The 12,074-nt window shown below is 34.9% G+C and overlaps 1 protein-coding gene across 7 annotated transcripts in view; it reads left to right on the forward strand.

Moving 5' to 3' along the window:
* The window catches only part of LOC123551540 (choline transporter-like protein 2), a 58,944-nt gene that overhangs the window by 18,050 nt on the left and 28,820 nt on the right, over positions 1-12,074 (forward strand). For all 7 annotated transcript variants that reach the window (XR_008367436.1, XR_008367437.1, XR_008367438.1 and 4 more), the window contains exons 4-7: positions 593-671; positions 6,447-6,534; positions 7,292-7,447; positions 9,904-9,973. Coding sequence is in view for 3 of the 7 variants with exons in the window: in XM_053525046.1 (XP_053381021.1) it covers positions 593-671; positions 6,447-6,534; positions 7,292-7,447; positions 9,904-9,973 (393 nt within the window). In the remaining 4 variants the exon portion in view is untranslated. The remainder of the gene's footprint in view (positions 1-592; positions 672-6,446; positions 6,535-7,291; positions 7,448-9,903; positions 9,974-12,074) is intronic.

Below are 12,074 nucleotides of genomic sequence, written 5' to 3' on the forward strand. Positions count from 1 at the left end.
CTTCAAGTAACTGACAGCTTTCATTTATGTTTTAAAGCTTCTAACCTTTGTTAGCCCTGCTCCTGTTGCTTGTGAGGAAGTCATCCAACTGGCTTACAGAAGGTCAGTGGGTCTACCCAGGGGTCTGTGTCTGAAGGTCACCATGGGGTCTTCCTCCTCCATTAAAAGATTGAAGGTCTGCATATATCATGATAAATCAAGACATATATGTAGCAATGGCTGAATTCATTGCTTGATTGGGTAATCTTATAGAAATAGGAAAAAGATCAATATTACAACATTTTCTGTGAAATCTTTTAATTTTTTGGCACGAAATTTCGTGGTTTTTCGACTGAATGGCCATGCATTTTCATTTCATAGGGATATGAATTCATGGAGATAAATGATTTTATCTTTTCTTAGGGATCTTATTGCGTGGACTGACACAACCATGCAGTTCACAAAAGTTATTCTCTGATGAATATAAATGATTTTACAGAATGACATAAAGTAGTAATATGATATCAAAATAGTTTGCTATATATAACTGCTTGCATAGGAAACTGTCTTTGGATGTTCACAAGACAAATACATATTACTTTGCTCTTTTCAGGATTTGGCTACGGTGACCCGAAAAAATTGGTATATCCGACAGATTCTGATGGGAACATGTGTGGTGTTGGTGACTATGCGTAAGTTTTATATCCGTAAGAATTATGGGACAGTTCGATTTGTGTAGAAATCTCTTGAATCAGTCAGTTACTGTAATTTAATGTGTAATGTAATTATTTTATGTGAGATATTATGTAAGAATCTTTGTACATATTTTCCATAAAGTTTAAGTTTATCATCTATAGACAAAAATATTAATAATTTTTAATTATTCATTATTTTTCATCTCATGCACCTTTCCATGATTTCATAATACCATTTCCAGGAAATTACATTATTTATATCACTGTGAAAGGTGATATTTTGAAAACAACTTTTACTAAACTTCCTGTTTAATGAATACATACCATATTTCCTCAAATAAATGCCCCCCACACCCCACTTTACCTAAAAGTTGAATTTCTATGTTAATTTGAGCACTGATGTGCGTAAGCCAATGTAAGGGCTTTGCAACAAGCAAGGATCTAGATCAGTGCACATGCATACTCTTAGTTTATCCCCAGGTCTATACTGTTTGTCTATCAGTTTCAGCACTTACCTTTACCCTGCTAAATTTCTATAATGAACTTGTCCATCTTTGAATTTGGACAGCACCATTAAATGTTAAAAGGGATGTTTACCAAAAAGTTACTGACTGAATAGCGAACAGTGCAGATCATGATCTACACTGGTCGCAAAGGCAGAACCAATCGTGTCCAACATGCTAAGAGTTAAATGCAACTATTATAAGCATACAATATGGATCCAGATCAGACTGCATGGATGTGCAAATGTTGGTTTTAGCATAGCGCCGCTTATTCAGTAAAATGTTAAAAACCATTGACATTTATTCCTTTGAAGTTTAATTTTTAACTATATTCACTTACAAACTTTATGATTTTTAGCTCGACTATTCGAAGAATAAGTAGAGCTATCCTACTCACCACGGCGTCGGCGTCGGCGTCACACCTTGGTTAAGTTTTTCGTACCAGTCCACATTTTGACAAAGTCTTTTGAGATAAAGCTTTGAAACTTTCAACACTTGTTTACCATCATCATGGCCAGTTATAGGCAAGAGCACATAACTCCATCAATGATTTTGGCTGAATTATGGCCCCTTTTGACTTAGAAATCATGGTTAAGTTTTTCGTACCAGTTCATATTTTGACAAAGTCTTTTAAGATAAAGCTTTGAAACTTTCAACACTTGTTTACCATCATCATGGCCAGTTATAGGCAAGAGTACATAACTCCATCTGGGATTTTGGCTGAATTATGGCCCCTTTTGACTTAGAAATCATGGTTAAGTTTTTCGTACCAGTTCATATTTTGACAAAGTCTTTTAAGATAAAGCTTTGAAACTTTCAACACTTGTTTACCATCATCATGGCCAGTTATAGGCAAGAGCACATAACTCCATCAATGATTTTGGCTGAATTATGGCCCCTTTTGACTTAGAATTCATGGTTAAGTTTTTCGTACCAGTTCATATTTTGACAAAGTCTTTTAAGATAAAGCTTTGAAACTTTCAACACTTGTTTACCATCACCATGGCCAGTTATAGGCAAGAGTACATAACTCCATCAGGGATTTTGGCTGAATTATGGCCCCTTTTGACTTAGAAATCTTGGTTAATATTTCGTACCAGTTCATATTTTGACAAAGTCTTTTCAGATAAAGCTTTGAAACTTTCAACACCTGTTTACCATCACCATGTCCAGTTATAGGCAAGAGTACATAACTCCATCAAGGATTTTGGCTGAATTATGGCCCCTTTTGACTTAGAAATCTTGGTTAAGTTTTTCGTACCAGTTCATATTTTTATAAAGTGTTTGACATATGGCTTTGAAACTTTTATCACTTGTTTAGTATAATAGTCTCTATCTGTAGGAAATAACTCTGTCGTCTATTTTGGCTGAATTATTGTCCTTTTTATACGCCCGTTTGAAAAACGGGACGTATTATGGGAACGCCCCTGGCGGGCGGGCGGGCGGGCGGCGTCCACAGACCTTGTCCGGAGCATATCTTCTACATGCATGAAGGGATTTTGATGAAACTTGGCACAGTTGTTCACCATCATGAGACGGAGTGTCATGCGCAAGAACCAGGTCCCTGGGTCTAAGGTCAAGGTCACACTTGGAGGTCAAAGGTCAAATTCAAGAATGACTTTGTCCGGAGCATATCTTCTTCATGCATAGAGGGATTTTGATGAAAGTTGGCACAATTGTTCATCATCATGAGAAGGAGTGTCATGCGCAAGAACCAGGTCCCTAGGTCTAAGGTCAAGGTCACACTTAGAGGTCAAAGGATACAAGAATGAAAACTTTGTCCGGAGCATTTCTTCTTCATGCATAGAGGGATTTTGATATAACTTGGCACAAATGTTCACCACCATGAGGCGGAGTGTCATGCGCAAGAACCAGGTCTCTAGGTCTAAGGTCAAGGTCACACTTAGAGGTCAAAGGATACAAGAATGAAAACCTTGTCCGGAGCATTTCTTCTTCATGCATAGAGGGATTTTGATATAACTTGGCACAAATGTTCACCACCACAAGACGTAGTGTCATGCGCAAGAACCAGGTCCCTAGGTCTAAGGTCAAGGTCACACTTAGAGGCCAAAGGTCAGATACAAGAATGACTTTGTCCGAAGCATTTCTTCTTCATGCATGGAGGGATTTTGATGTAACTTGACACAATTATACACCATCATGAGACGAAGTGTCATGCGCAGTTCCCTTCTTTAGAATTACTTCCCTTTGTTGTTACTATAAATAGCTTATATTGTAACTTTTTCATTACTAGTCGTAGGGAAAAATCGAGACCACTTTTCTGTAGTACAACATGCATGCTACATCCAATTTTGAGGTGTATTTTGACCAGTCTCTACCTGGTAAAGATTTTTGTGTGGACTTACAATTTTTTTTTTGATTTTTTTTTTTTTTTTTTTTTTTTTTTTTAAGATTAACTTCCCTTAGTTGTTACTATAAATAACTTATATTGTAACTTTTTTATAATTGACTGTAGGGAAAAACCAAGACCACTTTTCTGTGGTACAACATAGATGTTACTTTCCAATTTTAGGTGTATTTTAAGGTATCTCTACCTGGTAAGGAGTTTTTTTGTGGACTTAGAAAAACAAAACACTTAGTTATTACTAAACAACCACAAAATTAAAATTCCATTTGCAAATACAGGTGCTAGAGTAAAGAAATTTGCTGTGACGGGCGTATATTGTGACATTCTTGCACTCTTGTTGGACTTTGAAATTGCCTCATATATTGCCATTTAGTGCAAGACTTATCGAAATCAAAGTAATACAGGAACATTGTTTGTCTAATCTATTTATTTCTTTAGTCTGAATATCCGTGGAAATATTTTGACCCCATTCTTCAATCAATTCTTCGAATAGTCGAGCGCGCTGTCATCAGACAGCTCTTGTTTAAAATTTGGCCCCTAAATAGCTGCCCCCTTTTTGCAAAATGACTGGTAAATGACCCATAATTATTGATTTGAGGTCACTATGTCAAACATTCAATGCACAGTGACCAAATAATTTCTGTTCCTTGTGCAGTTACTGAATGCATCAAGGGAGGCATTTTGTGTTCTACGAGCTCTTGTTTTTCTTCCTGATACGAAAACAAGCCAGAACGTTGTCCAGGATCCTGATCCAGTTCCTATTAAACAAGTTTATGTAACTTGTCCTCTAATCAGTCCCTCTGTTTATAAATCACATGTACCAGTTTTATTCTCCAGTATCAACATTGACACCTTTATGTTTTCATCATCACCAATATTAAGGTCACTTCATATTAATTTTTTATAGTTGCATTGTTTATTAAAGTATCATCAATATGTACAAGTCAGTATACTCTGTTTACATGTATTTTTTGCCCTTTTGTAGAGTTAGTACAGACAATATTGAAAATATAATATGATAGTATCACAGTTTTTATGCCCCCGAAGGGAGGCATATAGTTTTTGAACCGTCTGTCGGTCCGTCGGTCTGTCAGTCTGTCTGTCCGCAATTTTCATGTCCGGTCCATATCTTTGTCATCGATGGATGGATTTTCAAATAACTTGGCATGAATGTGTACCACAGTAAGACGACGTGTCGCGCGCAAGACCCAGGCCCGTAGCTCAAAGGTCAAGGTCACACTTAGACGTTAAAGGATAGTGCATTGATGGGCGTGTCCGGTCCATATCTTTGTCATCGATGGATGGATTTTCAAATAACTTGGCATGAATGTGTACCACAGTAAGACGACGTGTCACGCGCAAGACCCAGGTCCGTAGCTCAAAGGTCAAGGTCACACTTAGACGTTAAAGGATAGTGCATTGATGGGCGTGTCCGGTCCATATCTTTGTCATCGATGGATGGATTTTCAAATAACTTGGCATGAATGTGTACCACAGTAAGACGACGTGTCGCGCGCAAGACCCAGCTCCGTAGCTCAAAGGTCAAGGTCACACTTAGACGTTAAAGGATAGTGCATTGATGGGCATGTCCGGTCCATATCTTTGTCATCGATGGATGGATTTTCAAATAACTTGGCATGAATGTGTACCACAGTAAGACGACGTGTCGCGCGCAAGACCCAGGTCCGTAGCTCAAAGGTCAAGGTCACACTTAGACATTAAAGGTCATTTTTCATGATAGTGCATTGATGGGCGTGTCCGGTCCATATCATTGTCATTCATGCATGGATTTTAAAATAACTACGCATGAATGTGTGACACAGTAAGACGACGTGTCGCGCGCAAGACCCAGCTCCGTAGGTCAAAGGTCCTAAACTCTAACATCGGCCATAACTATTCATTCAAAGTGCCATCGGGGGCATGTGTCATCCTATGGAGACAGCTCTTGTTTTATAATTACAATATATTTGAAACTACTGTGAAATCACTAATATTCGTTGGGGACTAATTTTCGTGAATTTCTTGGTTGAGTCAATCCACCAAATTGAATCCAAATGAATAAGTAAAATTCCCATTCATTTATGTTCAAAAGTTAAAATCCACAAATTTGTATTCCCACGAAAATTGCCGTTTTGACCAAAACCACGAAATTTTGTGCCCACGAAATTAAATGATTTTACAGTAAGTTTTGCTATTGTTAAAAGCTTTAAAAACATAATATGAATAAGAAGTTGAATTCATATGCTTGTACACATTTTACCCTTGAATAGTCATTTACCAGTCTGTTAAAGCCAAAGCCAGTCCAAAAATGACAAAAGAACGACCTCTGTTCAAACTCATTTTGGTTTCTTTTTATATGTTAAATGGCCCTTATTCAGGAACATTTTCTTGATATTAGACTAACATCTGTTAGAGATAATATTTCTATTTACAGAGATCAATATTAATTTCTTAATGAGTTGTCTGTATTTCCTATACTTGCATTGATCAGTAAATATTCAGTAAATGCCATTAAAAGCTTATATTGCGTTAGTTTTAATGTTTAGACCTTTGTGTCATAATGCCTTTGTTTGAAATGTGGCTGCGACAATTTCCATTATGAACATAAAATTCATTTTTGCTTGTTAAATCTTATTTTAGATAATTATTCTCTTTAATAGTTGTCAAAAGTTTGAATATTGATGAACATGGTAGAAAGTTTCATTGAATCTATTGTTTTTTTTATTACCTCCCTTTATCGATTTAACTGTAAAAGTTCATGTGCAGAATTAAAAGTAGCTCTTTCTAACCATGGAGTTATGCATAACATGATTAACATCTATTTGAAAAACTGTTTCATCTGATTTTAACATGAAGTTTAAAGCCGTATGGAACTATATTTGTTTCTTATATTTATTTCAGGTCAAAACCTTATTTGGCATATTTCGATATTTTGCAATGTACGAAGGTCGGTGTTTATGCTATAGCAGCAGGATGTCCAACTCCGTCGGTAAGTAATTTAATTCGTAATCAGTGTAGATTTTACAAAATTAATGTTTTTTTGTCAGTGAGTTTTTTTTTTTTTAAATTACACTTTACAAACATAAAGAACTTGTTGTGACTTAGCATCTATTCTGGTTATTAATTATGCTTAATCTGAGGTGATAATTTAATCAAATCAATTTTTATAGGTTCAAATATGTATAGGGTATTTCTGAATAGTTTTAAGTTTTCAAATATTATTAATTTTGGTTTTTGCATGATTTCAAACATTTCAAATATTTGCATTTTAAAGTCATGTGTGGTTTTGCATATTTGTTTGATTTTAATTTGATCTCAGACTTGTATGATTTCTAATTCATTTTGTATGATTTTTGTGCAATATCAAACAACTAATAGCTCAAACATTTGTATGATTTCTGTTTGATTTATACATTTGTATGATTTCTGTTTGATTTCAATTTTTTTATGATTTCTGTTTGATTGAAATATTTGTATGATTTCTGTTTGATTTGAAATGTTTGTATGATTTCTGTGCGATTTGAAATGTTTGTATGATTTCTGTGCGATTTGAAATGTTTGTATGATTTCTGCATAATTTGAAATGTTTGTATGATTTTTGTTTGATTTGAAATGTTTGTATGATTTCTGATTGATTTGAAATGTTTGTATGATTTCTGTGCGATTTGAAATATTTGTATGATTTCTGTGTAATTTGAAATGTTTGTTTGATTTCTGATTGATTTGAAATGTTTTTACAAATTCAGGTCTGTGTCGCGTCTTGTCCATCAACTTACTGGGTTTACTTGGAGTTGGAAGCTTTAGTTACATTAACAACGGCAACTACTTCAGATTATGATAAACTGTTGTGTAAAAATAGTGTGACAGATGCACAAACACTCATAGTTGCTAGTGCAAGTGTGGTAAGTGTATTTATTTTATGCTAACTGATGAAATACTTTGTTTTATCAGTGAGATATAATCCATATCACTCACTGCATATCACTCACTGTAAATGATATAGCTTTGCCGATCTACTTGTACATTGTGTATACATTTTTAATTATTTGCTTAAAATAGAATGATAATTGTAGTCACACTTTGTTCTTTATAGTATATTTCTCGATTCAAATTAGTTTACTTAATGAGAATTTCATAATGTTATGCAGCAAGAAATAAAATAAAATGGAACTTTATGTCGTCTTTCTAACGTCACAACACGTCTGACGTCATGTTCGTTTACGCGCGCTGAGATTAAAAATTATTGCAAAATGCATATCTCAATGTAATTAAGCTTAAAATAAAAAGAAAATTTGTTTGTTTTTCATGAATATAGAATATCTCGCCTCAAAGTGAGAAAATTTTCACATTTTTACTTGCGCTACACGCTCATGAAAATATTTGGAATTTTGTCACTTCTCAGTGAGATATATTCTATATTCAATGAAAACAAACAAATATCCTCTATTTATTGTTTGATTTGTTTGTTTTGGGTTTAATACCATTTATAGCTCATCTGATTTTTTGAAAAAAAATGATGAGTTATTGTCATCACTTGATCGGTGTCGGCGTCGGTGTTGCCTGGTTAAGTTTTATGTTTAGGTCAGCTTTTCTCCTAAACTATCAAATGTATTGCTTTGCAACTTGGAACACTTGTTCACCATCAATAGCTGACCCTGTACAGCAAGAAACATAACTCCATCCTGCCTTTTGCAAGAATTATGGCCCCTTTTGGACTTAGAAAATATCAGATTTCTTGGTTAAGTTTTATGTTTAGGTCAACTTTTCTCCTAATTACTATTGCTTTGAAACTTGCAACACTTGTTCACCATCATAAGCTGACCCTGTACATCAAGAAATGTAACTCCATCCTGTTTTTTTTCAAGAATTATTGCCCCTTTTGGACTTAGAAAATCAGATTTCTTGGTTAAGTTTTATGTTTAGGTCAGCTTTTCTCATAAACTACCAAAGCTATTTCTTTAAAACTTGCAACACTTGTTCACCATCATAAGCTGACCATGTACAGCAAGAAACATAACTCCGTCCTGCTTTTTGCAAGAATTATGGCCCCTTTTGGACTTAGAAAATATCAGATTTCTTGGTTAAGTTTTGTGTTTAGGTCAGCTTTTCTCCTAAACTATTCAAGCTATTGCTTTGAAACTTGCAACAGTTGTTCACCATCATAAGCTGACTCTGTACATCAAGAGACATAACTCCATCCTGCTTTTTGCAAGAATTATGGCCCTTTTTGGACTTAGAAAATCATGGGTAGGACAATTTTTCTATTATACAAAAAAATCAGATGAGCGTCAGCACCCGCAAGGTGGTGCTCTTGTTCAACTATATTTTCATTTATGTTACGGCATGCAGTTAACCTAACCAGAGTTCCTGGATTCTGTACCAGTACAAACCTAATCTCCACAAGTAACTGCTTACTTCCCCACATGAATCCGAGGTTTCAGATACAATGTCATTTATTGAATTGTCCTGGAGAACATACCCCCTGCCCGGAGATTGAACTCACGATCAGTAGATCTGCACTCTCCCTATTGAGATAAGCAGACAAGCTATTTACTGTTTGATCTGTAAAATCCAAAGAGGGTTTTTGTGAATTTCAACTCTATTTTACAAGATCTGAATAAAGTTACGCATTATTCTAAAATTCTGCAGAGGTGGTTGTAGGAAAAGTTTTAATATAAAAAATTTTGTTTGATAGAATAAATTCATTGGTCAGAAAATGTACTTTTCCTCCTTTGAAATTGTGATTTGAAAGATATTTTTTTTTTACAAGGAAATGTTGCTTTTATGCTTACTGAGATATATATTAAAATTTTATAAAAATCCAACAACAGATAAAGTTTAAATTGAGATTCTAAAACTTCCCTGTGTCTAAAATGTCTGAAGGTTGCCAATGAAAAATACTCCAGTCAACATCTTTTCTTTCGACAAGAAATTGAAAACTAATGAAGATATTTCAAAAATTTAAAAAGGTACTATTTCCATCGTTAATATAAATCAAATTGTACCTAAGAAAACTCAAGGAAAATCCATGTGACCAAAAATATGGATCAAACAGTATAAGGTGTACTGTATATCTGTCTGGATGCATAATCATGTATATTTCTGCAGTTGATGATGCTTTATGCTCAAATAATTTTCCTTAATTCAACAAATCTTTGCATTACTTCTGACAAAATTACTGGTATTATTGTTGTATAAGTTATCATTAGGCCAAGAACAAGCTTTGAAAATAAGTATTTAGATATGAGGTAACTGTCTGTATGTGTTATTGAAAATAAAAATGATTTCCAATATTAAAATGAATTTTATAAGACGTAAGCTTTATGTTCTTTAGCAATGTTATACTGAATAATTCCAGGGAACAAAAGTAAAGGACACGGTGATAGACACAGATTTATGTGCTGCCTACTATGTGCCTACAACAGATCGTAAGTCTTGTCACAGGACACTGTTTTATTAGCTCACCTGTCACATAGTGACAAGGTGAGCTTTTGTGATCGCCCTTCATCCGTCGGGTTCATTGTCTCCAAAAATTTTTGTGAACAGGATAGAGACCGCATTTTGCAATCGATTTTAATCAAACTTGCACACAACTCGTATTGGCATAATATATCGATTCCTTTTCAAAAACTGGCCAGATTCCTTTATGGGTTCCAGAGTTATGGCCCCTTAAAGGGCCAAAATTTGCTGTTATGGCTTGAAAACCCGATAGAGACCACATTTTTCAATTGATTTTAATCAAACTTACACACAACTTGTATTGGCATATTATCTTGGTTCCTTTTGAAAACTGGCCAGATCCCATCATGGGTTCCAGAGTTATGGCCCCTTAAAGGGCCAAAATTTGCTATTTTGGCTTTTGCAGTCATATGGAAACTTCATTTATGGTTTGATTTGATACAAACTTGCAAAATACCTTTAACAACATTAGGTCTTGGATTCCATGATGAATCCATCAGATCCAGTCATAAGTTCTGGAGTTATAGCCCCTGATTGATCCCTGAGAGAGCCAAATTTTGTTAATTTTTGCAGATCTCGATTCCTAGATACCATCAAGGTTTCTAGAGTTACTGCCCCTGAAAGGGGCAAAATTTTCTATTTTAGCCCTTTCAGCCATATAGAGGTTTCATTTATGCTCTGATTTGATACAAACTTAAACAGAATGTTTATCTTGATGATCTCTATGCCAAGTTTAAAACTGGATCATGTGGGGTCAAAAACTAGGTCACCCTGTCAAATCGAAGGAAAAGCTTGTTAACACTCTTGAGACCATATTTATGACCCTATCTTCATAAAACATGGTCAGAATGTTTATCTTGATGATTCCTTTGCCAAGTTTAACAGGTGAGCGATATAGGGTCATTATGACCCTCTTGTTTGTTTTATCTCGGGAAATCATTTTTATAGGACAGACATTTGATAAAGTTGCAACAGTAAATTCTCTTCAGTTCTACATGTACAGTAAAAAAACACCAAGCGCTGGCAGTCTCACACTGGGATGAGCTAAATGCTTGAATTATCCATGGTTCTGAATGGTCTTAACACAGAAAATATAAGGAAAACTTTCGGGGATTACATGAATTGTTCGAGCAAGTCTGGTAGCTCAAGTTTACGATGCTGGAGTGATAAGTGTTTGTTTGTTAAAAGGAGGTCACATGGTGACCCCTTAAATATTTCAAGATATATTTCATGAAACTAAGTACTTTAATAGATTGCAATACTAAGAATATGTGCATCCTTTTCTTTTATTGCTTTGGCAGCAGATTTGGTTTCTATGGCAACTAATAGTCTAAAAAATATAGCAAAAAAGCTGATTCTGTGATTTTAAAAAGTACAAATAATTCTGTCATGAAATTCATTCAGGTTGTTTGAAACAATGTGGAGAACATGCACATTATTTTATTTTCTCTGACCATCTATCTGTTTGTCAATCTGACTGTCCATGTTTTAGTCACAAATGGTGGATTCTGTCATAACTTTAAAAGTACAAGAGATTTTTCTTTGAAGCCAGGTGGGACATAGACAGAAAGTAATATCTATAATATACAGATCATTTTATTTCATCCATTTATATATCTGTTTGTCTTTCTGTCCATCCATCAGTTACACAAGATATATCTCCTGTTAACTTCCAAAGTACATGAAATTTTTTCATGTGACCTGACTTATAGCTGGAAAGTTGTTTGGAGAATATGCAGTTTCAGTATGAAAAATGTGGTTCCTATGGCAGCAGATATGACAAATGTCCCTTCATGCGGAGACTTTCATTGCTAGGCAATAGTCTTGTTTATAATAAAGTCTCAGATATCATTTATATCAATTTCACACAAGTGATGCAGAGGTTTTCTCCTTATCTGGAGTTTGCCAATTTGAATCCTAGTAGAATGGAATTCGATAACCGTCTCCAAATTCTGCTAATTCAGCTCGGAAGACTAACGTTGTTATGCAGTGGCTGTTGCTCTTGAAGACATTGATCTGGTTAGAAGTAATATATATGTTACTGTAGGGGAGGGCACCGTGTAAAATATG

Source organism: Mercenaria mercenaria, chromosome 15 (assembly GCF_021730395.1).
Source record: "Mercenaria mercenaria strain notata chromosome 15, MADL_Memer_1, whole genome shotgun sequence".
Lineage (NCBI taxonomy): Eukaryota > Metazoa > Mollusca > Bivalvia > Venerida > Veneridae > Mercenaria > Mercenaria mercenaria.